Genomic DNA, 27,356 nt, shown 5'->3' on the forward strand with positions numbered 1-27,356 from the left:
TACATTGTTGTCAGTACTTGTTTAAAATTAAAATCTCGCAATGTTTTAAAAATATAATTTTAATTGAATACTAGATATACACAAGTTGTTAATATTAAATTTAATATATTTAATAACAAAACAGGGACATTTGACCAAAAGTTCCAACAAGTTGTAACAACTGGATTTGACCTTCCGGTCTGCCGGTCGCAGTAGAATAATTATTTACATTTTAATCTACGGGAACAAATTGCAGCAGGCATTTAACTTTCCTAAGGAGGGCTTCTGTGAAGGTTTTCTGGGCTGCGGGTTTGTCCTGAAACAGAAAAAAAAATTAACTTTCCGATGGAGGGCTGATGATGGCTACGCTGGGGTGCTGAGAATCTGCAGCCAATCAATAGGCTCCCAGAAGCGTGCAAAGCATGAGCTAGACGAAGTACGAACAAGTTTCAAGCAATATTTTAATATATTTTCTAAAACAAATTAAAATTGAATGCATCTAAGAAATTTCATAACATATTTATTATTTATTTCCAAAAAAAAAAATATTTACAAATATTAAAAAAAGAACAAATTTCACAAAAAATTCAGGCAGTGGTGATGACAGAACTTCAAGAACCAACAGGGTTTCCCTTTTGAATCTCTTCTCGTTCAATATCGGAAGAGATTTGGTTTAGGAGCAATATACTCCTCCCCACCCGGAGAACGATTGGCAGGTTGGTCCTATAGGCAGGCAGGTAGATAGAATAATCTACGATGACGCTGTCTAAGATAGTCATCAGGAACATAGAGACTTGCGCGCTCCAAAATAGCCGAGTTCTCGATATAGCCTTCGCAGCAGTCTGATTGATAAGTGGGTGGCGGCATACCCTATCTTATGGGCTGCAAGGAGTGAGGACCGAGCATGCCCAGTAATAGGCCTGGGTAAAACTGTTCTTTTGCGGTATTTCCAATACTGATATATTGGTCTGCCGGTATTAAGATATTTTCAGTGATCCCAGATATGGGTTTATTATATAAACATTCTGGAAGCGAGTCGCGGACTAAAGTGGTGCCATCTTTTGTCGACGTTTTCACAGTACATAAATCAAAATGTTTGGGTAGGTGTCGTAGGTACTTATTGTAGTGATATAATTATTGTTTAATTGTTAATATTTCCGAAACTTCTAAAAGTTTCCCGTAATTACTTTTCGACTCTAAAGTCAATCAATTATAGTACCTATCTAATGTACATAACAGTTTCAGATCTCACAGCGTATTGTGCAGAACAGGAGTTGAAACTTGGAATGATACAATACAGCGCTGACAGAAGATATCAAATATTGTACCAATACCGGCAATTCTAAATATTTCGTAATGTCAGATATTATATGAATACCCAAAGAATACTAAACCCTGAATGCTATTAATATTCCAGTGATATCAATATTTATTAATTTATTGTTTGAAACATTTACAGACTGTTAACAATTATTACATTTGTATTATTTGCGTGGGAATGTGCACAGATAACACCCCAATTAAAAATGTTCACAGCATGCGTAAACAAGGTTTAGTTGATATTAGGCGGAGATGCTAGTAGTGAAAAAAAAAAAAAAAACATAAATAATAATAATTTTTCGAAGAAAACTTCTTCTAACTGCTTTTCACTTTGTGATGGCATTATTTATTTTTTATTAAAACACAAATAACTTTGTTTACATCACTTTATTTCGATACAAAATCTCAACATGTTTCATGAACCAAGTTCACTTCATCAGGAGTATACTTGTGCTCCTGATGAAGTGAACTTGGTTCATGAAACATGTTGAGATTTTGTATCGAAATAAAGTGATGTAAACAAAGTTATTTGTGTTTTAATAAAAAATAAATAATAATAATTAAAAATAAATATAAAACATGAACATTTTTATAAATCCCAACCAGGAATTATTAGATTCCTGGTCAAATAAAATTTTACACGCAAAACACTTCAATTATCTCAACTAAACGTATGTTGACAAATTTTCGTCAAACAAATGGTTGAGTATTGGAGAGTTGAGCGCAGAAATAGAAGGATTTATGCTTGCCATTCAGGATAGAGTCATTAATACTAAAAATTATAGGAAGCATATAATCAAAGATACAAATCAAATTGATGATTTATGTAGAAAATGTTTGGCTTTTCCGGAAACTATAGATTATATTATATCGGGATGTTCTATATTAGCACCGTCCGAGTATACATTTAGGCACAATCAAGTTTTAAAAATAATTCACCAAAGTTTGGTAATTAAACATAACTTGATTGACTGCCGTAATATAATACCATATTATGAATACGAAACAAATTCATTTTTAGAAAACGAATTTTATAAAATATATTATGATAAAACTATACTAACAGACCTAACGATTAGACATAATAGACCCGATATAGTTTTACATGACAAAATTAAAAAAATAACTTATATCATTGATGTCGGTATTCCAAATTCCTGTAATATTCAAAAATCTGTTAATGAAAAAATAAGAAAATACACAGATTTAGGAAATGAGATTAAAAGAATTTGGCATTCTCAGACTATAAAAATATTACCGTTCGTTATTTCGGCTACTGGCATTATACCTAGCTCTCTCATTAAAAATTTAGGCGTATTTTTTTTTTTTCTTATTATTTCTGGCTTTCACCCTTCAAGGGTGTTCTTGGCTATCATTTAAAATTATTGAGAAATGAAAGGTGAATTTAAATATTAATTTTATTTAAATAGGCAAATTTCAAAATTATAATGAAAATTGGAGTATTAGATCTATCAAAAAATTTATATATAAAGATGCAAAAGTCGGTCATTTTGAATACATGTAGGATAACGAAAGATTTTTTAAATATTTATGTTGAGGGATCAGTAGGATTTATAGGCCCTGTTAGAAGTTCTACCAAGCCGAACCCTCTGATATGAAAATATCTGGAGTCGGTGAATTTTTTTTCCCATTTGATCTCTGGTGAGTTGACGTGTTGTTGTTCTTGTATTGTTTTGTATTTATTTTACTTATATAATGCACTTGCATAGTGTTGATTGACTAGCTGATCATTTGTGGAAAAGTGAGTGGAAGGGTTTAGTTTTTCCTATGGGGAAGATTTAACCCGGACAACAAAATCGGAAGCATTAAAAAAAAAAAAAGAAAAAGAAATATAGTAAATGTACAGAGAAAGGATAAGGAAGAAAAGTAAAGAAAATAATAAAGTATCAGAACATTATTCGATAAGCAACAACGCCAACAACACATACTTGTTCCTTTCGCCCCCGTTGTACGTACTACCCGTGGCAAGGAAGCATCGGTTCTCCCACTCTAACACTCAGAAATCTTTTGCACATCACAAAATATGTTTGTCTCTTTCGCTCCCGCGACATTTGGCAATGGAGCATCGGCTCTTCCGCTTCCACACTCTGATCGTATTCCGTAACACTGATATCTGTGAATAGCGTATTGAGATATCTTGAATATATGTTGAACCGTCTCCAATACAAGGGGAAACCTTACCTAACTAAACTCTGATCGAACGGCCTAAATATGCTATATATTTGTTAGTTGGGAATGTGCCTTGTGTGGACTTTGGATGAAGCTAATAAGATGCGACACGGTAGCAACACTGGTAACATCGTGCTGCCTGCATTCACCTCAAGTTCCCGTTTCTGCATCATAATACACGCAGTGATTCTGGTTTAGTCCCAGTGTAGTTTAGTTGGTGTGGTACACAGCAGTACTTACAGCGGAGATGTGGGCCAGTTGCAGACAGAAGGTGTCGTTGAACACGGAGACCAGGCCGTGCTTCAAGTCCGAGATGTCCTGCACCGATGACTGGAAACCAGCTTCCGTCGAGGTTATCACCGCAGCTGGAATATTAAAACAGTCAACTCACACTGATGTCACTCATATTACTCACAAAGGTTGCGCGGTCAAAACATCAGTCAAGTTATTATAATATTCTCCAATGAATGGATAACTCACATTTATTAGTAGTTGCATTTTGGTTAAAGTTCCCTCCGTTGACGGGCACCACTCTGAGCATGTAAAAGTCCAGGTGCGCCCAGATCAGGTAGAGGCAGTGGTCCACCACAAACCTGATGTCCTCCATCTCCCTCTTCTTGTCCTTGACCCTTGAGGCCAGCCTCTCACAGGTCACCAGCTTGCTCTCGTTGATGGAACCCTCCAGGATGTCTCTGGGCACAAGTTCTTCCAGTTCCATGGCACTCATATCTGGAACGCTCTTTAATTTTCTCGTCATTAATTCCAGCGCAAGTTTTTCTCGATTAAAATGCATTACAGAAGTGACCAGTTGCTGTATCAGGATTCCCAGATGCGGAGATGTGTCCGACGATTGGTTCGCCCACTGTCCTCGACGATCCAGACTGCCGGAACTTAAAACCGGACGGAATACCGCCCCGATGCTCCCGTGGTCTACTCCGTGACTGGCTGTGATTTTTCTAGCGTAACACGTTAGATTGCTCATGACTTTGAAATACAAAGAGACGCGGTTGATTCCCGACTCCGGATTGCTCTCATCGTCGTTTAGATTAAATATATTTTTGGAGTTTTCCGTCATATCTCTCAATAGTCCGTCGGACAGGGTGAATCTCGGGAACAGCGCTAACATCAGTTTTTGGATTCTGTAAACGGATACGACACTTTCTCGTAACGCCGTTTCGGAGCTTACGGAACTGAATACCTGTTGATTGGAAGAGCGTGCGATGACGCTGGTTAAAGATTCCAGTTCCAGGAGCAATCCGATGGAGACCATGGGTCCGCCGGCTCGTAAGATAGACTCCACTGTTTCCGAGTGACTGAGTAAGAACTGCGTTATCTGCAGCAGGCAACTGTGGTTCTGCGATCCTAGGCTAGTTATTAAAGCATCGCACAGTGCCAGGGCGGGTGTAAGGATCTGTCGATATCGGCTGGCAACTGACGGGATGAAGTCTCTGGTTGTTTGCGAGCCGCCCTGGATATCGGGATGACAGTCGAACACTTGCATATTGCCGAGACGAGCTAAAGTTCCGTGTTGGAGCAGTAGTTCTGCGCCGGATCGGGAGGAGGCGATTTGATTGATGAGGCTCATTTTAGACTCGTACACAAAGAGGGCTTTCATGGTCTTGGGGACAATTTGGAGAACCTGAAAATAAATTTGTTTCATGAAAGCTGTTGTTGTAAAAATGGTGCAAAATAATAAAAAGACACAAGATTAAAGCGAAATAAAATTTTGAATGTACAAGAATGGCAGCAATCATAAAATGAGATTATTTCATAGACGTCCAAATTGATAGACTTGCCCTAACATTAAATCGGAGTATGATTTCGACGAGCTGGAGGTAAATAACTTTGCTTGAATAAACTATGACATCAGTCACACACTGACCGCCGAAGAGCGCACATTGAAATAACGAGACCCAGCGCAGAAAAGTTCGCTAAAGTAAAGCAAGTTGTCAGGAAGAGAGTCCACTGTGGGAATTTTCTGAGCAGGGTCTGAATGTTCGTTTTTAAGCCAACCATTTCAAATCGGTTTGCGTAGGGCAGCAAAAGTGAGTGAATTGAGTAAATTATAACACATTTGAAAAGGTGTCTAACTAAATAGTGCAACAAAATATGCAATCGATTTTGGAAACAAGCCTAAACTTATTTTTACACCATATGGGATTTAAATTTATTTTTTATGTACCTCACAAGAGTGCCCCCGACTGTACAGTGTAAAGGCAGGGGAGCTATGTCGCCACCCAGTTGGGCAGTATTGTGAGGTAGAGGTGGGTCCTGTGAATACTTTTCGTTACTAGGTACAGTGAGTACAGGTACAAAAAAATACCGGTTACAAAATACTCAAAACTATTTTATACCGACCTGAGGATTATAGTATCTGGGGACAGAAAGTAATAAATACTCAGTCCTAGTATAAAATACTTGTGAGTATTTTGAAACCAGGTAAATAGGAGATTTGTCACAAGTACAAAGAACCACATGAAAATAAGGTACTTTTACTGGGTACGATAAATAAGCCTCTCCTCTATGGTGAGGCGGATTAAGGAAAGGCTATAGGGAGGGATTTATCAATGCGGGTCTTGAAGAGGTCCAGATCATATGAAGGAGGTAAAACAGATGACGGTAACTCGTTCCACATACAAGAGACATCTTACACAAAAACGAGTCGAAGAAGCGGCCCATTCTCATGAAGCCAACATCAACTGTGAACGGGTGTTCCGCTCGTGTGAGTCGAGTTTCGCTGCTAGCTCCTTAGAGCAGGCTCCATTAAAATACCCGTAGAACTGTCTCAGCATGCCCACACTGCGTCTGTACATTATAGATGGCAATCGGTCTGCTAACAATGGATTGTCAATCAGACGGACTACCCTCCTTTGCACAGTATCAAGTACTGTGGGGTATTTCATCTAGTTACTATTGAAGAATCTGTTAGCCCTTAGTTAGTTTTTGAGACATTGAAACTGACCAGGTTGGCTTTACCCCAGGCACCAACCTTCTCGAGATGGTGATCAATTTTTTGTCTCCAAACCTCCCGAGCTGTACGGACTTCAAGAGTGGAAGTGGGCTTGTCAAAAAGATAACCCTTGTGAACGGTGCTGTTGTCAGCGTAGTAATGAATTGGTGCACATTCAACGAGATTGTTGATGTGCAACATAAACAGCATCGGCGATAGCACAGATCCTTGTGGCACCCTTGATTTGGGGCGGAGTGGAAGAAGAGTCGTCAACTACGGTTTGAATTGTTATTCCTTTGAGAAAGTCCACAATCCAACTGTGCAAGGCTTTGAAGATATCCAACCTGACGGTTTGAGTTTCTCCAAAACACTCCAAGTACCGCCCCCAAATACGCGCTAAATACCCGAGCAGATCGTCACACGATCGGTTTCGATGAAATCCATATTACTGATGGCTTAGGATGTTGTTATTCTCGAGGTATGTGAGCAACTTGTTATTGAGAGTATTGAAGTGATGGCTATGGGGCGATGTGGTCGCTCTTAGCTATTAAAAGTTCTCTTGCCTTTTTTCCGGTGTGTATTATACGCCGTGTTTTTTAGTTTGACAGAGAAGGGAATGTAGTAATCCATCGCGTGATTACCTCTCCCACCTTGCGTACACAGATTGATGGGTCCTCTAAGCTAAAGCAGACCACACTCCAAGGAAAGGTGCTGAAGAATGACCGCATGCCGTCCCATTTCGCTGCTCTGTAGTGCGATACCTTCCTCTTTACATGATTGTCAGGTTGACTGTTCATGGAGGATGGGACAGAGGTGGTAATCAGGCAGCGGTCGGAGGATCCTAAAGGCGCTGTAACCTCCACTGTGTACCCGAGTGGCACACTGGTGTGAAACAGATTGAGCCAGTTGGCTCGATATGATGGGACGTCAGGTACTCAAGTTTTAATATAGTTTATAAAGTTAAGTTTTTTACGCAGCCGGCAATTTACGCGCCTTTGTAAAAATGACTAGTAATTCTTTATTTAGCAAATTTTATTTTGGAGGACTAAACAGTGATACATTCCTCCATGAGTGATACAATGAGAGTTGCCTGTATACTGTGAGATTAATTTATTGACAAATCGCAGAAAAGGGAGATGGTCACGCCACCTCCCGCACCGCTCCGCCCTTTCCCTATGGGCGAGACTATCAATTTGGATTATTTGAAAAGAATGCTTGAAATGGATATGCGTAAAGATTAACCTGTTTCAATGCGGCATCGTCCTTCAACAGCGAATCAATAAGATTACTCAGGTGCCCCGTGGTCATGAGCGCCTGTGTCCAGGGCTGCGTCTGTGTCCAGGGCTGCTCCTGCTCCAGGGCCACCAGCTCCTCCAGGCAAGCCAGGGCCATCACCCGACACACTTCATGGCTGGCTCCTGTCGCATCGCTGCTGATGCATTCCCTCAGCGCATTCCCACACTCGTTTACCGCTTCGATTACTGCCAACTTTATGGACATGGCTTCTTCATTACCACTCTTGACTCTGGCTATTGTAGAATCTAAACGGCTCACGTAAGTCGACTCAACGTCTGTTTTTACATCATCGTCTTCCGAGTATTTTCCATTGGCGATTCGCATGAAGTTAAGTAGTGCTCCGTAAAGATTGACTCGCGTCTTTTGCGAAGACGAGCCAGAGACGATCATCCAGTTGAGGATGCGTTGGAGGATGAACTTGTGGTTGAGGGTGTTGTGTGCCCCCACGGAGGACTGGATGAAGGAGGTGGTCTCCAGGGAGTTGGGAGAGAGGAGGGACTGGCGGCGTTCTGCGATGAAACTCTGACGCAGACTCAAGAGCAGGATGAGCACCTGGAAAATAAACATAAGGTAAATTATTACCATCACAAATACACATATTACCAGCTGGTTATGAAATGTTTTTCAGTCCGCCTATCGAATACTCATCAGTGCAAGCTGTATAGTTAGTTCAGTAGCTTGTCAAGTCAATATGTAGTGTGTAACAAGACTTGAGGAAGAGGTGAGACCTTCAGCAAGCATTTGAATCCACATCTCCCCCAATAAAACGTAAAAGTAAGACGACAGTTTGTTGGCAAGCACTCGATGCTAACCACGGTCAAAAAGGAAATGTCGAGTGCCAGTCTGGATTTCTCACCAAAAGATTCCAGGCAGCTCCCAAAAACTCATGTATCACTTACGCAAGAAGATCACCACACGAGCGGTATTATACAAAATAGTTCCAGAAGTTTTGAGGCCTCAGCACGGGTAAGCCATCCAGTGAGGCCAACATTATTAAATTGTACTAAGAAATGTAAAATATTGTACCAAAATAAAAAGAATGTTATAAACTCGGAAATCATGAATCCGGGCACCTGCTATATCATCGAACATAGCTTGCCGTTTGGGAAGACTTATTGCAGAGGAGTTTATTATCCAATGAATGAATCCCAGGATGGCGGAACCCATACTCGCCTCCTGACTAATAATAAACAGTTGTCTTGTATACTCACAGTGCCGGATGCGGTGTCGGCCAGGGGCGTGGGGGGTGCAGGCGGGAGTGCGGCGAGCAGCGCACGCAGAAGAGGCGAGGAAGCGTGCGGGGCACGCTGGCATACGCACAGGGACTCGGCTACGCAGCTCCAGGCTCGTGCCAGGTGCGCCGTGGCGGCCAGCGAGCGCTGGTAGCTATTCAGTGCCACCGTGTGGGCGAGAGCCTGGAACAAGGGGAGCGTTCACTGTGATCTATCCAATACATATTCCTATATTGACGCCGGGGCTGATTTCTAATGGGCGCTTTACACAACACTTATTTCTATACCAATCCTTTTGGAACGCCTTGCTCCCACTACCTAATACCTCTGTAGCGTGTCGAGAGTAAAAATTCCATAAAAATAACTTATTCTTTTTAACTTATTTTGAAGGGTATACCCATCAATGTAATATGTCATTGAAGAAGAAGATAATACTAATTAATCTAAATGATAACTGCCACAACTTCATATTTCAAATTCAGAATTAACAATATCATATTGCAACTAATTTTTGATAGCGTCTTTGTTTTATTCTATTTAGAGATACACCAATGAAAAACTCTGAAAGTTTATTCGATAGACTTCCAGAGTTTTTCATTGGTTGATTTTCAATCGGAGTTATACCCCCAGAACCATACTTTCATAATCAGTAATAAACACAGTCTAGTGTACTTATATCTTTTTACCTATTTCAATATAATATGAATACTGAAATAAACATTTCTACACAACATAGTTGATAATGTAAAACAATGTCAAAAAGAGAGCATGTCCTATTTTCCACACTGAAAGCATATGAACATAATATATAATGATTTGCGCCCATTAGAGCATGTGTTCCAAGTCCTAACAAATAGTTAGTCGCATTTACCTCTTCCAGCTCGGTCTGCAGGCGGGCGCGGTGGGGTGCTGCGGGACGCAGGGGCGCGGCCAGGTGTGAGGTGAGCAGCGCGCGCAGGCCCGCCACGCTGACGCCCTCATCCCCTCGCGCGCATGCCCGGCGCGCGTGGCCCAGCGCCACTCCGTCCAGCAGGCGCCACGTCGGCTCCACGGGCGGGGAAGGCGGCGTGCACAGCGACGGCAGCATGCGGATCAGCGCGCCGCCACCTTCTACCTGAGGGACGCAATAAGGTCAAACTATTAACAAAGCTGAAGCATGCCAGTAGTAAACATATATGTAAATTTGCTGGAACAGATCCTCTAATCCGTGGTTCATGCACCATATAGATTTAGCCTAGAAACCAGATGTTCTGCAAATCTTGCAATACAGTGAGACTCGCTTAAGAAGTTCCGGTCCCCTGAAAATCCATACAAAAACTAGTGGTGAAATATACTTGAAAATCACTTTATCACTTTGTTATTATTACCTGCCTCACGTTTAAGAGGTTTTAGAAGTTCGGCAGTAAAACCACCATAAACTGAAACTAGTGTCTAACATTGATGAAGCAGATTATGCGAGTTACACGGCAGTGGCAGCTCAAGATTTTTGTGATTGCTATGATTAAAAAAATACTGACTAAAAAAGTATTGATGTTGTTGTAGCCGGAAACTATAAAAGATTTTTAATTAATTTTCGTATATAATATAAAATACACATGTAATACAAATAACGAACTCCTGGAAAACTTCTTAAGAGAGTTTCACTGTACTTAGTTTTAATATAATGCATAATTCTATTGATAGCCCATTCCTCCTGGAATGCTATGGCTTATACGTGTCTGAAAACTTCAGCCGTAGTCGTCGCCACAACCTGTTCAAGATAACACAGGGCAGAATAGATGTTGTAGCAAAGCAAAACACGACAACAGGAATGGTGCTATTGAATGAAATTTAATTACTCTTTAAATAACCTTAAAACTTCCCAAATGTCTTGTACTGTAAATGGATAAATAATCATTGAAGAATTATAAATATGTGTTATCCATTCCATCTGCACTGAGAAATATTGACAATGTTCCCAAGCCAATTGACTACAAGTGCCAGTAATTCAATTATGTACCTTTTCTGGCGAATCCACCAGCATTCTCGCTACAGCCGCAAAGTGACTGGTCTGCCTTTCACACGCCGTGGCGTGCAGCTCCACTGCGCAAGTCTTCAACAGCCAGCTGGCAGCAGACAGGTAACTGGCGTCTTCCTCTGGCGGCGAGCGCAAAGCCCCAACATGCCTCGCTATGAACTCTCCACAAGCTCGAAGATACCGCAAAGTGGGGCCCATCGTACTCTGTTTTGAACACAGCATATACAACAGCTTGTAGCACGCCTCTTCCAGGTTTGTCGATTTGAAATCGTCGGATTCGGAGGATATGGAAGCGTCCAAAATGCCGATGATGGAATGCAGGCAAGTTCGTGGAAAACCCATTATACCGGGCTGGTGGAATGCCGTCTTTGTGATGTCTTTACTCAAATCGAACCCTAGTAAGTAATGTGATAAATTAGGTGGCGGGCTGTTTAAACAAGTCTGCAGCAAGTTGATGATAGATTCTTTCGTTTGTAACATAACCGTGCGTGTGGCGTCCTCTTCCGCAGTTGATTCTTCTACTTCCAAACATTCTACGAAACCGTGTCTTATCTCTGTTTGTATGGCAGTATCGAATGTTAGAATGCTGATTAATTGTTGGGAAGCGGAGGGTTGGGAGGCAACCATCGTCAGGACGATGACGGCGGCGCGAGAATGCTTCTGTAACCAAGAATTGTACGTCACAAACTTGGCGACGTTAAGCATGTGATCGGGTTTTCCACTTCTCGGGTTTATTCCTAATAGTAACTTATTCAAGCCGGTGACGAGAATTGAACAACCGGACTTTGTCAACTCGGACATAAAGCTATGCTGAGTGACGAGGGTGCGTTCGAGTATATTCAAACAGCTCAGAGCTGAGTTTTCCAAGAACTCTTTACCGGGGAACGGCTGGAAGCTATCGAGTAATGAAACGCTTTCATCCAAAATTTCCAAAACCAAACGCAAGAAGTCGGACTGTGTATTCATCTGCAAGGCGATGTGGAAACCTGGCGGGGGGTTCATTTCATCTTGTTGGTTGTGTTGCGGGAAATCAGCCACAGTGGGTTCGTACTGATTTATGAACTTATCGAAAAGCGCTAAACAGAGTGATGCCATTTCCCACTTTTCAACGGGATTTTTGTACGAACGTGTCGGGAATCGTAAGAACACGGAGTTAATTATGTACGTTAAGTACGGATCGAATCCGGGCTTCCTTGGTCCCGCTCCTAGAGTTCTAGGGATGCCGGAAGTTGAGAGGGTGTCGAATAGTTGGAGCAGAGCTCTGGTGAGAGGGAATTCTTCGTTTCTGGCTTCCACTTCTTCCAGTTCGGTTTGCACTCCGCAGGGGAGGAAACTGCGGGTGGATGGTACGGTATTGATAAGTTGGGCGGACTCCAAAGAGTTCCAGATGTACATGGCGGTTTCTGAACTCATGCCTAAAGTACCGAGTGTGAGGACGAGATCCGCTTTCAGAGGAATTGGGATGCTGCAGCCGACGAGTCCTGAAAATGACAAGGTTGACCGGTTAGTAACCGAGTGGATAAATGAATCGGGTTCCAGACGTAGTGGGTTCAAATTTTCTGCTAGCTAATTTGTAGGTGTATTCAATTAAAATCTCACTTCTAGGAATTGGCAAAATCTCCCAGAATAAGGTAGATAAGTTTATTACATAATATTTATGTATGTTACCAATGAGCACAGGAACGGCGGCCCAGCCCGTGTGTCCGCAGACGGCCTGGCGGGCCGGCCCATCATTGGCCACTATGGCCCGCACCAGCTCCAGCACGGCCCGCAGTGCCGTCACCTCCTCAGAGCGAATGGAGCGCCTCACGCTCGTCATGCCCGTTACGCCGGCGCCGCTATCCTGCCGCAGGTTGCTGGAAACAGTTACAGTATACTTTAATTAACTGAAGGTATAAGAACACGGACACGAGACACTTAGAGCCAGTTAGATGGGTCCACAGAGCAATTGGAGTTACGATACCCAGCAATATGCAAACGCTATAGATATTGTTGGTGATAAAGAACACTTTATATCACTTTTATTATTCCAATCAATGTACAGAAAGACGCCTTGGCCTTAAGCTGTTGTTCGATGAGAGTTTGAAGTTAGAAGAGAAACATTTGATTCTATACTGAAAAAAACAGTAAGTTACTACTATCGCTCTATTGATAAATCATAGTAACAACAGAGACATCTATTGACAATGAGTTAAATTATTCGTGAGCAAAAAGTTGATATCATAGCTTCAAATCTTTTTTGAACCTAATCATTCGTACAGATCTTTTAAATTAAACAGTTGGCTGGGAGGTTGGTTGGTTGTGTGTATATCTCACCTGTAGTACTTGCCCAGTGAGGCGAAGATGTGCTGGAAGCTAAGCTGCTGGGGCGCATGCTGCGCCGGGTTGAGCAGTGCGTGTGCGCGCGCGGCTGCCCCGGGCCCTCCCGCCAGCGAGGCCAGGGCATGCGCCCAAGGACACAACACGCGCGCCGGGCATGGCACCAGCGCCGAACGCACAAACTTCAAGAGGGACACGCTTCGCGCAGCGCCCCTGGAATCATAATTAAGAAGTGTGTTGACACAGACATCCCCATATTATATAGAAAGTCTTCCATAGACCTGTAGGAACTATAATAGTTGTGTAATATGGTGTATGCATTTGGTAAATGTAAGGAAATGACTAAATGTAATAAACATCTTCCACATCTTTACCTTCATATCTTAGGAGTTGTAAACTTATATCGTAGTACAAATTATATTAGTTTACAGTCTTTCATATTTTAAAAGAAAATTAGCGTGTTATTAGACATGTTGTAATTTACTTAATTTTTATTCTTGTAGCGACATGCTACTTGCAGTATTGCATTGCAGGGTTGCATTCCCGAAGCTTCTAGGCTGTAATGCACGCAGCGTGTATACGCCGCAAGTCTCAATGTCCGGAAGAATCCAGGGGCCTACTCTGTATCTTTTGAAACTTTCCTGCCGCCGGTTTAGCCACGTCACAAACACGTATTAACCCCTCCCTTATGGTGTTAAAAAATTCCACGTCCTCAGGTGCTATACACTCGGTAAATATTTATATATTGGAATTACTTAATGCAATACATAAATGTATTGCGGAGGAATACCAAAAATTTTAACTCTGTGTTTTTAGTATATTTGCAGAGATATTTTATAAATCAGAAACGATGTTTACTCAGTTTACAGCACCGGTAAGGAAAGGTTAAACCACGAACTTACTGGTTTGTTAACCCGAAAGATAGAGAGTAGGCCCCCAGGCTGTAATGGTAATGCGCGCTGCCCTTACTTCAAGTACGTGTCTCTTTCCATATCTTATAATATTATGCTTAATTTTTTTTTAATTTCTCTTTATATTTTTGTTAGTTCTCTTTGTTGTTTAGCATCTCTGTCTAGCGATAGATAAACCATAAACTATGTGAGCATTTTTAACTGGATTGTTAACACTTAAGCACTTTCCAATGCTAATTTTATAAATATGTCATGTTTAACCCTTAGCACTCGAGTGCCGCCATAGGGGCGGCATGCATGGTTTACCGTATTACGGGTACCGCCGCTATGGCGGCAATAAAATAAAGTCTTATTTTTTTAATATGTTGGTTTTTTTTTACTTTTTAAATATAATTTATCCAGAATCATATGACCAAAATTAACCACTCGGAACATTAGAACGTCAAAAGACGTAAATATGATAATAGCGGTCAAGACATTAGAACGTCTTTTCACGTAAACGCGCGAGATTTTACAAAAATCGATTTATTTCCATCACTAGTATACGGATTGCCATGATTTAAAAAACAGAGTATCGATAATGAATAACGCTACGCGTCTGTCTTCAAGAATATCTATGGAATTTAGAGGTGCATTATCTAAGTCGATTGAATCTGTCATCTTGTTCGTTCATAATTTATTGCGTTTTTAAATAATTTATTAAAAATATTTTAGTTTGGACGGTTAATATTTTGAGGTGACTAATAGTTTTTAATTATATTTCTTCAATATATAAAGTGTTATTTCTTTATGATACTCAGAAAAAAGTACATTTTTCACAGCTTTGAAATAATGGTCAGCGATTTTTACATATTTTTGACGTTTTCAGAAAATGTATATTTAGAAACGCAAATATTTACGTATAACAAAACAATACGATAGTGAATTTCATAATCTTTCCAAAACATTTTTTAGAATGAGGCTACGTTTCCCAAAACGTGAGTTATGAAGCTTTTAACAAAACTCGTGAATAACACAAAAATTTTTACGTTTTGACAGTTCGCAAAGGAACACAAAGTAAATAAAAGTCTTTTTCTGAGAGGTTAAATAGTAACGAGTTAATTTTACCAATAAAAATAAAAATTAAATAAAAGTTTATTTTTATTTTTATATTTATAATTATATTTCAATTCAAATGATTTATTTTCTTAAAAAATGCTTTGAGTTGGCGGTATGCACATACCAAAAAACTTTCGAGTGCAAGAAGTAAATAAATAAGTGTTTTCAAATTCCAAATGGAAAGAATATTAGAGAAATGCAGTTTCACATATTATATGTTCCACAAAGTTTCACCAAAACACACGGATTGTGTAAAACGTGTCACGTGCTGGTATGGAAGTCTTGTAATGGTGAAAATCAGCAAGAAAGGAAAAAGAGGAAGTGAATGGCCAATGACTGCATGGAGCAGGCATTGCAGACTAAGAGATGCATTAATAGAAATTATTATTCAAAAATGGTTTGTAAAGTCATGTAAAATGTGTTTATACTAAAACTGCAGCAGGAACAAGTGGCCAGAATTATCACTTCATCATGCAATGGAATGGACAGGCCTCACTGGAGTGCACAGATAGATACCTGTACGCTTGTGTGTTGGGATGATCCGCCATGGTCCAGTACTGCAGGCGGAGATTAAGGGGGTCCTTGGCGTAGAGGCGCGAGATGCCCAGCAGGAGAGCCTCAAAGTGGCGCGGCAGAGCTTGCGGCGCCTCCAGCCCTTCCGCTGCGTATTGTTGCGCCGTGCGCGCTGCTTCATCAGCCCTAAAGGATGGATACATATTTAGTCAAAGGTTAGGTTCTAACACAAGTCGGATATGCAGGATTATCTATTCTGTGTGTTTTGGAAAAGCTAGGCATTCACAATAGGCTATCTGCCACGTAGACACATGAGAACTCAAACCTGGAGAAACTTATGCTCACTGGCAAAGTGTTTGAAGAAGATCACAGATGCGTTAGAGTTATCAAATATCACCTCTGTCCGGAATTAGAGAGTCCTCGAGGAGTGGAAGAGCCTTGTTGGCCAGGGAAATTGGAGTGAGGATCACAATTCCCAGTAATGAGAAGTGTTTCGGTAATAAGAAGAGACTTGATTGTACTAACTTCAGTCTGAGGTCCATGATCTTGGAGTGCATGTGGACAATGAAATCCGTGTAGAGCGTGTGCACGCGCTTCATGTATAACTCCTCCTTGAAGATCACCGGGCTCAACAAGAACACCTCGTGAAGGTATTCAAACACCTGAAACCAATTTACACAGGTATTTACATGCACTACTAACAGAAATGTGTTGTAGCGGTAGCTACTAGAATAGTTCATAGTACATCGAACGCTTCCAGACTTTCCAGAGCAGTGTGCCGTACATATCTAGAATGAAAACAAAGCCGCCAGTGTATCTTGTGGTTGGGAAGATTCTCGATTCAACCAGGCGCGTGTGGCCTATATAAAACGGCGGTACATTGTGGTACCAGGTCACTCCTTGTTGTAGGAGGGAGGAAACACAGAGGCGGGGAAATCAAGTACAACACAAAGCAAAACAACAGCCGAGCTGTCAAACTCAAGAATGAGACATAGACACGACTTGTTCTCATATGACAAATGTCAACCATGTACAAATGTAAGGTGCGGTATCCCGACTATGCACCGGTGCCGACAAATACTGGTAGAATAAAGACAACATTCCCACCTGACAACTGTGCTCTAAAGATTGCAATCTGTTTATTAAGATAGGGGAATCTAACAAACGGACTGCCCGTTTCTGCACAGAAACAATCGTATGTTGGGGCTGCAGACCAGAGGATTTGTAAAGGGCAGCAGTTGTGTACCATTCAAATATTTATGGGCCCTGTACAGTACGCTCAGTTTCTGAGAGGCTAACTTCACTCTGACTTCTATGGAGAACAACTGCCTTATTGAGATTATGAGTGAGCGGTAGTGCATAATAGCTTACCTTCATGGAGATGGCAGTGTCAGCCGCCATCTCGGCCCCGTCCATCAGGCCGGCCCCCGCCGCGGCCAGCGCCCAGGCCAGCAGCGCCAGGGCGTGTGTGCCCGGCTCGGCCCAGCCCGCAGCCCCCCCGCGGCCCACTCCCAGCTCCTGGCCTAGGGCCGGCAGCAGCTCGGGGTCCGACACCACGGGCAGCGATTGGGCCAGCTCTTCTCCATCCTCGCGTCTGCAATCAATTACATTCACAAATTCTCAACTCATTCTAATTCACAATTAAGGTGGTCACATGATTATGGTTTACTAATTAATTCTAAAAAAACAAAACTGATGCATATAAGATCACCACATGCCAAGTATAGCGAGGCACCTCTAATCATATCTCACTCTTTTGACTGCATTCACAACAATATCACACAGCCCTGTGCGTGTACAAATATCGAACTGGTTAACCACTATGTCTATCTAGGAGTTACAGTAGATTGTAACATGAAGTGGGATGTACACATTTCAAAACCGTGTAAGCGCCTTCGGTCTATTGTAGGAAGACTGTATAAAATAAAATATTATGTGCCTTTAAAAACTATGAAATTGATTTATCTGTCTCTTGTAGAATCTACCGTAAGATATGGGATAACTTCATGGGGTCAATTGTGCAAAACCAACATAAAACATGTACAAATGATTCAAAATGCCATGGTAAAGTTGTTAGTAAGCAAAACTGTTTATAACCAGAGGAGAGACATTAGTATTATGTATAAATCAATAAATGTATTACCGATTCGTGCCCTTATGTGGCAAAAAATTGTATTACAGCATATATCTGACAGTCCGTATAAAACAATGGTGGATCATGTACACAATACACGTTTCATACAAAATAAAGGAATGAAAGTACCTGTGTTTCAAAACAAATATGGTCAAAGAACTCTTGAATACACAATACCTTTAATTTTTAACAAATTGCCATATGAATTAAAAGAAAATTGCTCCATTAGTAAATTCTCTTTAATATTAAAATCATGGCTACTAAGGAGTAACCTCATGTATTAAGACTGTTTTTTTCCCCACAACACTGTTTCTGTATTTTCAAATTTAAGGTATTACACAATTTTTTATTTATTTTTTTGGTTTTTTTGTAGAAATGTATGTATTACTACGCTAAAGCGTTGATGATTATTTTAATTTTATGTACTATACTCATTGATGTATTATACTAGATTGGCCCTGTCTATATTAAATCCATTTTAAAAATGACCCCACATAGCGCGTACGTCACAAATATGGAGATGAACTTAACAACCCAACTCTGTTTAAACTCTTTGTACAACCGTTCAAACTCGTAAGCGAAACCACGGAGAATTTGTTGTCAGAGGTGTTGTAATATGGACATAAAACCAAAAAGAAACTAACACTTACAGCAAATTTTATGTGCTGAATAAGGGCTGAATCAGGAAAAGAATTGATAAAAAACACAAAATGATTTTAATTTATTTTATTTGTGTTTTTGAATTTTATACAGGTCCTATAGAACCAAAAACGTTTATATTTTTATTACTGTGCATAGGTTTTTTTTTTAAATTTACCATAGTTTTTATATAGAATGGTATATAAATATTGAAGAAAGCAATCACTTTGTGACTTGACATCATTTTATTTTCTTTGGTTTTATTCCCAGTCGGGCTTTTGCATGCATTTTAATACAGAATATATCTAGTAAGCTATCGAAAATTATACAAAATAATTAAAGCTGATGAATATAAAATAATATTAGTAAAACGTTTAACAGTAACATAAAAATTATAGAGACTAGAACAACACTATGTAGCATTAAATAATTATACCACTATCATTCAATTAAAAGTTATTTTGTCTTCAACCACTTTGTTAGAATTGAGACATTGTGTCAAATAGTTTATCAACCTTCTTCAAGATAGCATTATTGAAAACTAACCTAAGTACTAAACGACTTTTCATTAAACATAATGTAAGATTAACATAAAGAGAGAGATAAATCATATAATGTTGCGTGTTCACAAGCGAGCTGAACCACGACTTATTAAGAAATATAAGATTGCTTCGTTCCTTTCCCATAATTCGTAGCTCGGCTCGCGTTCCGGTTCGCAAATGAATAAGCAGCAATGATGAGGACAGAGCTTCAGGGATCGTATTGGAGAGGGGTAAGGGGGGAGGGGGTGGAGGTTACATGATTACAATACATACTTATTTATTTATTTACGCCCGTTAAATAGAATTTTACGTGTTATTTACGGCATTCACGCACATTGGTTGTTGCAATTCTGGTAGAGGAACAACCGGCTTGTCGATTACAGAAGAAGTTTCAGCAGGATCCAGAACCAGTCCTGTTCGAGAAGAAAAAATGACGGTATCTCCTTTCGCAGGACCTGTGGCCATGGTGGACAGCAACTGTCCAATAAACAACGACATTATCAATTAAAACCTGTTTTAAAAAAAACTTAAAAATTAAAACCAATCAATACATAATAAACTTGCTTAAGTTTTCACACGAAAATCAAAACAAATAATTACCGGAATAACAGGCAAAGCTTTTCAGTCTACACGTCGGAAGCCGCTTGCAGTTGAATAAATATGTTTGGCGTGAAAATTATTAGAGCAAACGCGGTTTCCTGCTGATGGTACCCAGTTATTGTCACATAATTGAATGCGGATTGCTTCTAACCATTTCTCCATTTTTTTCCGGTTTATGTGGAAACCTAAGCGAAAATACACAAAAAATAAATGAAGTTATTAAATGACGCAATTTTATTTCTATCAATTCTTCTGCAAAAAATCGAAAAGGCGAAGCCCGAAAGGCAATGACGACTTAATACAACCCTGATTAGCAAAATGCACTGACCAAATAAATCACACATACACATGAGTTGTCGCGCCTCTCAATGCGTGTCAACGCTAGACGACTAATACATCCATAACTATCACGCGTTGGTTGCGTGATTTTCGTATGCTCACCATGTGATAATAATTAACTTGAATCACCCTATTGGTCGAATCACTTGGAGGTGTGTTATGCATGTGACGTCACAAATTTGCCGGAAATAAATCTAATCTCGTTGAATTTTTCACATTTGTTAATACGCTGCCCTCAATCGATCTGTAAGGTACTGATATATTTTTGTATTCAGATAGCTGATTACATTTTCTAAAATAAAGTCCGTGATATGTACAATCTAAAATATTTGGAACTTGGTTATTTTTGTGATTGAAAAAATGAACTTGCCCAGCATAGCTGACAAGCAAAATAGCTTAACCTTTTCTCTGCGGGAGACGCACGCCTGCGACGCACTGTACATGCCCTGTACGCGGGTGGCACATCTGTGCGACGCAAAGTTTCTTCGGCGTTATGGGTATGAAACATGCTTGAGCACGGTAAAACTTATACTCTTAAAAAATCTCACATCTTTACACTACTGACATCTTACGATATTTATCCATAATACGTATCCTAATCATCGATATAAAGATTTGAAGGGATCTTCCAACTCAGAGCGAAAAATGAATCAGTTTGAATTCTTCCCGCGTCTTTACACACGTTATTGCGCAGGCGCATTTTATAAGATTCTCAAACAGAGACGCTCGCCGTGTAGATTACATTGTTTTATCGAATTATTGTTTGCTTTTTCGTGGATATGAACTTTTTTAATTACAGTGTACATTCATCTGATTTATCATATTTTAAAATAAGTTCAGTTACATAAATTCATTCAAACTATTGAAGAAATATAAAATTTCGTCAGTGTTAGATTATTTTCAAATAAAAATACGTGGTTAAAACTTTTTTTTAGTGAAAAATCAAGTGTAAAGTTGTACAAGTTTGACGTTTTATCAATTTTTGAAAGTATTTTTATTGCCAAAATACAAAATGTCGGGTCGTGGTCTTAATGACGAAGAAATATTTGGTGCTACTTTAGAAATAGATTCAGATTTTGAAATTAGTGACAGTGACGTCGATAATAATTGCGAAGATGCTGAAATACATGAAAGCCATGATTCTGAACCCGAAATGAACATTGAAGAAGGAGAAGAAGTGGTTGAAAATCTGTGGACTGCCGGCCCTTTCGTACCCATTATTTATGAATTCGACGATTTCGCATCAGGTATCAATCCAGATACCAGGTTAACTGAAGACACGCCCGAACTTATGTTTTTTGAACATTTTTTGAATACAGAAATTATGACAAAAATTGTTGATGAAACAAATCAATTTTATCAATATAAAGTTAGGACGATGGATTTTACAGCAAAATCGAGAGTTACAAAATGGGTTGATACAACAGTCTCAGAAATGTACGTTTTTATTGCGTTAACATTTGCCATGACTAGGAACAAACACTTAGCTATCGAGGAACATTGGAGTACGAACCCCATAATCTTTTCACCAATATTTGGAAAGACAATGCCCAGAGACCGTTATCAGATAATATTACAGATGCTCCACTTTAGTGATAGTAATATTCAAACGCCTACTGATAGACTGCATAAAATACGTGTTCTTGTTGACCACACACGAAATATTTTTAAATCAACTATGATGCCCCATGAAAATCTATGTATTGACGAAAGCATCATCGTTTTCAAAGGCCGTCTATTATTCAAGCAATACATTCCATCTAAACGTCACCGATTTGGAATAAAAATGTTTGTGATGTGTGACGTCATGACGGGTTTCATTCTCGATTTTATAATTTATGTTGGTTCTGATACAGAAAAAAATGATACTCAAGGTATTGGTATTTCGGGAGGCGTTGTAACCACCCTTTTGTCAGATTATTTCGGAAAGGGTCATAATTTGTGGTGCGACAACTGGTACACTAGTCCAAATTTATTTAAATATTTACACGAAAAAAAAACTAATGCTTGTGGCACTGTTCGGAAAAACAGGAAAGGCATGGCACCTTTTGTTAAATTGAAGAAAGGGGAAATCCAATCAAAGCACCAATCACCGTTGTTAGCTTTGAAATGGCACGATAGGCGTGAAATCCATATGCTGACCACTCTTCATGATGGTTCTGTTGGACCATCGGGAAAAATAAATAGATCGACAGGAGAGCCCATTTTAAAACCACAATGTGTTCTAGACTATAACAAGAACATGGGTCTAGTAGACAAAGCTGATATGATGCTAAGCAACTTAAGTTGTATGAGGAAGTCACTCAAATGGTACAGGAAAGTTGCATTTCATATAATTGATTTGTATTTATTAAATGCTCACATAATATACCAAACTGTAACATCAAAAAAAGTCAGTTTGGCTGATTTCCAAATGGCTGTGATTGAGCAATTACTAGAGAAATATCACAAAACTTTGCCGAGTATTTTACGTCCCACAACATCAAGAGATTACCCGATGCGTTTATCATCGAAAATTGTTTCCAAACACATGCCCATTAAAGTTCCCCCTTCAGCAAAAAACACAAACCCTCGTCGAAGGTGTCGTGTCTGTGCCACTTCAACACTGAAGCCCAAAGTCAGAAAACTTACTAAATTTATGTGCTTAGAGTGCAATGTGCCGTTATGCGTTGAGAACTGTTTCAAAATTTATCACGATAAAAAAATATATTAAGTGATACATATTTACGGTGACATAATAACAGAAAAATTATTTCATTATTTTTGTAAATTTAAGTGTAGTTATTTTTTATTATACGAACCTTTTTAAGTGTGTCAATATTTCATGTATCCAGTCAAACGCGACATCGCACCCATAAATCAACCACTTACATCGCACCACAGTTGAAGAGCTCTACTCCGGTATGTTTATAAGCATGTGTATCGTTATCTTTGAAATATAAACATGGCCGCCCGGGTATACCGTATCAGATTACGAATATTATATACTTCGAATTTTTATCAAATCTCATTGATGTTCGGATTGTTTATTTATACTTGAAAAGATAATTCAAGACATAAGCGACGTATTTTTTAAAACAAATTTTAAAATCCATGCGTGATTATTGTTTAAAGTCATAAATTAGATTGATGATAAATAGCCCCGCGTGTGAACGAAGTGATACAAATTAATGACGCATAGAAAAGGTTAACTCTAGACCAACAAAAGGTAAAACGCAATGCACAGTTGCAATTTCGCATTGCGACACAATGCGTGCGCCTTTTCATAAATGTGCACGTGAACCAAAACAAAATTGAGTTGGTATTATTTTTCACTGGTTACACCTAGTCTAGTTGTATTTAGTCTATGACTATACTATTATTATAGGTGCAACTAATCTCCTGCTGACAAGCTACTTGCAGTAGCTTCTTCTTCTTCAATGGCGCTACAGCCCATTTCGAGCCTTGGCCTTGCAGTAGCTTAGCGGGTATAAATAATATTGTATGTAATCTTTATACAAATAAAAAAAATATAAAAAAATAAAAGTAGCAATTATTGAGGTGGCTTGGTCGTGTACTAACCCTTGGAATGCCAACTTAAAACACAAAGCAGCCCGCCGTGTACCGGCTGACACTATTTTGGTAAAAACTGATTTTTTCAAAATTATGTTTTTGTAAATTATATCGTCTTACCAGATAATGTGTTCACATATTTATTTATTGACGCCCTATCGGGCTTTTAAGTACATAACAATTACAAATTTCATTTTTAACAACAGTATAAAACAAACAATAGAAAATCGACACAAAATATAATGATTTCTCTTACATTATTTACATTTAAAAAGTAATATTAATGTAATATTATTATAATATAATGTATTTATAAAAATTGTATTTAACTATCCTATGTAGTTTCCCCAGAATAGCTACATATATTAAAGAAATATTTCTTTCTCTCTCTAATGTTACAAAAAAAAATAGTAAAATGAAGATTTTATTTTTATTTTTCCAGCTACATAAATGTTTTCTCCTGTAAATAAATTCAGTACTACGACTTTTGAAAATTGGAATTATGACATTTGACACGGAATTTGGATGTGATTTTTCCAAAATAAATTAAATATGAAGTGATGAAACGACAAGATTGAATAATATTAAGGTACATTCATTTCTTGCCAAGCGAATAAAATATATTTTAGTATGCCAGAAACATTTTTTAAGGTTCAAAATACCATAAAATTGAATAGGACAAGCGGAAGAAGACGTATGTACGAGCATGCTTCACAATATCTGCTTTCTACCCGTCGAGGTGGTTGTTGGCATTATAGGTTCCTGGAGTAAACAAGCGAGCGAATACCTGTGTATCACTGACAGATCTACACTATACAGCAAGGCCATCACGAGTGCCACCTGCGTGTGATCGGGTGCGCCCCTGAGGTCCCCCGTGGCGGCTCGTTGCCTCAGCGCAGCCGCAAGCGCCACGGCGGGGGCCCGGGGCAGCCCCGCCTGCGCGGCGAGGCAGGTAACGGCCCCCGCCAGAAGGGAGCGGGTGTCGCGCATCAGGCGCAGCACCTGGCGGCGGTGACGAGGGCCGCCCAGTGCGCGGTTTCTCTGCAGGATGTCCATCTGCTGATTGGTGTCCCATGTGTCCAGTACCTGGGATTCAGAAAGGTTGTCTTAGTTTCTTATACCACTGAGGTACTTGGTCTAATACTATTGGATTCTTCTCGTAGATACTATCTTATAAAACATCACTTTGAATTATTACACGCGCAACTTAACCTTTTCAATGTTACACCAGCACAATGTTTTAGTGAAACTTTATGGATCACATGTGCGACATCTAAGTGCGCGGTTAAAGATTAAGTAAAAGGAAGCAATGATTAGCACACCAAATAAGTTTTTGGTCAACTTGTAACATGTGAAGATTAGTGAACACTTGTTTAAGGAAAGAGGAAGTCAGTACCTATTATGTACAGTTTAATGCGCAGGGTGTAATTACCTCCAGGATGTGCTCCACTATTCCATCAGCGACCAGTTTGTCGATATATTGCGTCACATAGTCCACCACCTCGTCTCCGGCCTGACAGCTCCACAGGGTGCCGCGCCGCGCCATGCACAGGTTCTTCAAAGCCATGGCCAGAGCCTTCCTGCCGTCGTAGTATAGCAACACCTGTAGGATATAATATTTACGTATATACAGTAGAATCATTACAGAGATCCTTCTTTGTGTAATTCTTTGGGTGCGTGTTACCTGATTTTCATTTAAAAGTTTAATTTGAAATAATTCTATGAAACAACATTTAGTATTTTTAAATAAAAGTTTTAATAAATATTTTAATGTAAAAAAAAGTAAAGTGACAATATCCTACAAACCCCGGTAAAAATAGCCATATAATGATATGTGTGTGTATCAGTGACAACCATGGTTTTGTTTTGCATCTTGGTATAGATAATAATGCATTTGGCATCAAGTTTTCTCGCTGAAAAAGACAGGAAACCTTTGCACAACACTAGAGGATGTTCAACAGATCATCACAAATTCATTTGTTTTAACTCAAGTTGCACAGTTAGCTGAGAAATCCTGATTTTGATACATTTAATATCAGTTCAAGTAAAACACCCACCGCAACAAGGCCGCGCGGCAATCCAGGATGGCGTGGCATCTGTCTGACGGCGGTGCACAGCAGCGACAGGCAGAGGTATTCGTTGAGCGCGTACATGTCCGACACGATGATGACCTCATCCACCAGCGCAGCTGGCAGGATGGTGTGCGCGCCGTGCAGCGTCACGCCCTCGCATGCGCCGCGCTTTATCTCTTCACGGGAGGCGGGGGATTTGGGCTGGAAGGAATCAAAATACATATTCTAGTTACAGTTGGCCTTTTACGGGTCAAGCATTTCACCTCAGTTAACAGTCGTGCCACGCTGTAAGTGATATAACTCCATAGATAAACTGATTCTGAGAAACATATTGCACTTCGTGTTACGTTTGGATCCGGGTCCAATGGTGAGAGCTAGTATGTATTGTTATTAGATAAATCTAGTTAGACTGATTAGTTTTTGGGTTATTATGACGAAGATCAACATAATATAACTATTTTCGATTAATCTTTACTATGAATCGGTGTACAATTTGAATATGAATAACAAAAAAATATGATTTGTGTAACTTTTTCCTATCATTTCACTCGAGCAGAATTAAAATAAAATTGTTAAAATCTTAGTTAAAAATATAAGCGTAAAGTACTTAAAAATGTATTTTTTCATTAGAAATGTATGTCACAATTTTATGGCTAAGATTATCTTTGAAAGTATCTCTCAATTATCTTTTGTATAAAATTATTCACAAAATAAATACAAACTACTTTTACGATAAAATCACCATTTCTGGACTCCGTTCGCCGAACGATTTTTATGCCTATTACCTATATTCCTGGTTATATAAGGCACACTAAGAATGTACACATTTTTGGCTTGTGTATTCATCTTAAGTCATGTTTGGCTTCCTCCTTCTTTAGCCAAAGTTTCGGATAGCATTAGTGTCCATCATCAGACCAGATGTTCTAAATGTTGGGAAATAATAACCCAAACATGAATCACAATAATACTTTTGGATGTGAAATCATATCCTACATACACTGATACCGCTCACAAAGTGTTTTGTTTACATTGTTTTTATATATACTGCTAATTATGAAAATTGATACAACATAAAAAAATAGCTTTCCATCCGACTTATGGAACATTGATACATAAACTATAGTCATTCGATTCCCGTTGCGTGAAAAAGTATATTGACCGTCAAATCACATTACTTACAGGGTTTTTCATAAGTGAGAGAAAATTCTGTCGATGTCTTCTCAATGCGGCTTCAAAGGGGGCATAGGAACCCGTTGTGGGCTTCCCGACATACTGATTTACAATGGTAACCAGTTCTTTGTATGGCGTCCACATATCCTCGCTCTGGGTTCCTGTAAACATTCAAAATAACGCAATCAAACTCAGCTCCAAAGGTTCACCATTCAACAAAGCGTATCATTTTTAGAATATTCCTAATTTAACCGGTTTCAAGTTGAAATAAACTTATGAAAATTATGCCGGTTACATGTAAATAACCTAAAAACAAACTTAATGTAACTAGAATTTAGCGATGAATTACCGTCAATCAAATTCATGTCGGTGTTTCTTTTAATTCCCAGGATCGTTTTGACAAAATGTGTTGCGTTTATTAGAATTACTAATAAACATAAAAAGGCGCTATTCAACTGTCAAACATGCCCATGGCGCGTTTTG

At 39.4% G+C, this 27,356-nt stretch overlaps 1 protein-coding gene across 1 annotated transcript; it reads right to left on the reverse strand.

Moving 5' to 3' along the window:
• Window positions 1-76: 76 nt before the first annotated feature.
• On the reverse strand, window positions 77-27,356 carry Nup205 (nuclear pore complex protein Nup205). The gene is made up of 17 exons (XM_089642868.1): window positions 27,223-27,356; window positions 26,883-27,034; window positions 25,689-25,904; window positions 25,064-25,234; window positions 24,419-24,717; window positions 17,197-17,419; window positions 16,351-16,487; window positions 15,829-16,011; window positions 13,301-13,516; window positions 12,653-12,840; window positions 10,967-12,465; window positions 9,839-10,081; window positions 8,947-9,150; window positions 7,682-8,287; window positions 3,970-5,128; window positions 3,730-3,854; window positions 77-295 (listed from the first exon to the last, which is right to left on the reverse strand). Exons 1-17 carry the CDS (start codon window positions 27,236-27,238, stop codon window positions 212-214), a joined length of 5,721 nt encoding a protein of 1,906 aa, XP_089498994.1. The 5' UTR covers window positions 27,239-27,356; the 3' UTR covers window positions 77-211.

Source organism: Hesperophylax consimilis, chromosome 19, assembly GCF_061612785.1.
Source record: "Hesperophylax consimilis isolate HC1 chromosome 19, BYU_Hcon_1.0, whole genome shotgun sequence".
NCBI lineage: Eukaryota > Metazoa > Arthropoda > Insecta > Trichoptera > Limnephilidae > Hesperophylax > Hesperophylax consimilis.

Bases quoted from the DNA above. Each gene is read 5' to 3' on its own strand.
- Nup205 (XM_089642868.1), bottom strand. The intron at 12,841-13,300 runs GTGAGATATACA...AACTGTTTCCAG, and splicing joins TCACTGGGCAAGTACTACAG to CAACCTGCGGCAGGATAGCG. The intron at 10,082-10,966 runs GTACATAATTGA...TGCGTCCCTCAG, and splicing joins TGGTGGATTCGCCAGAAAAG to GTAGAAGGTGGCGGCGCGCT.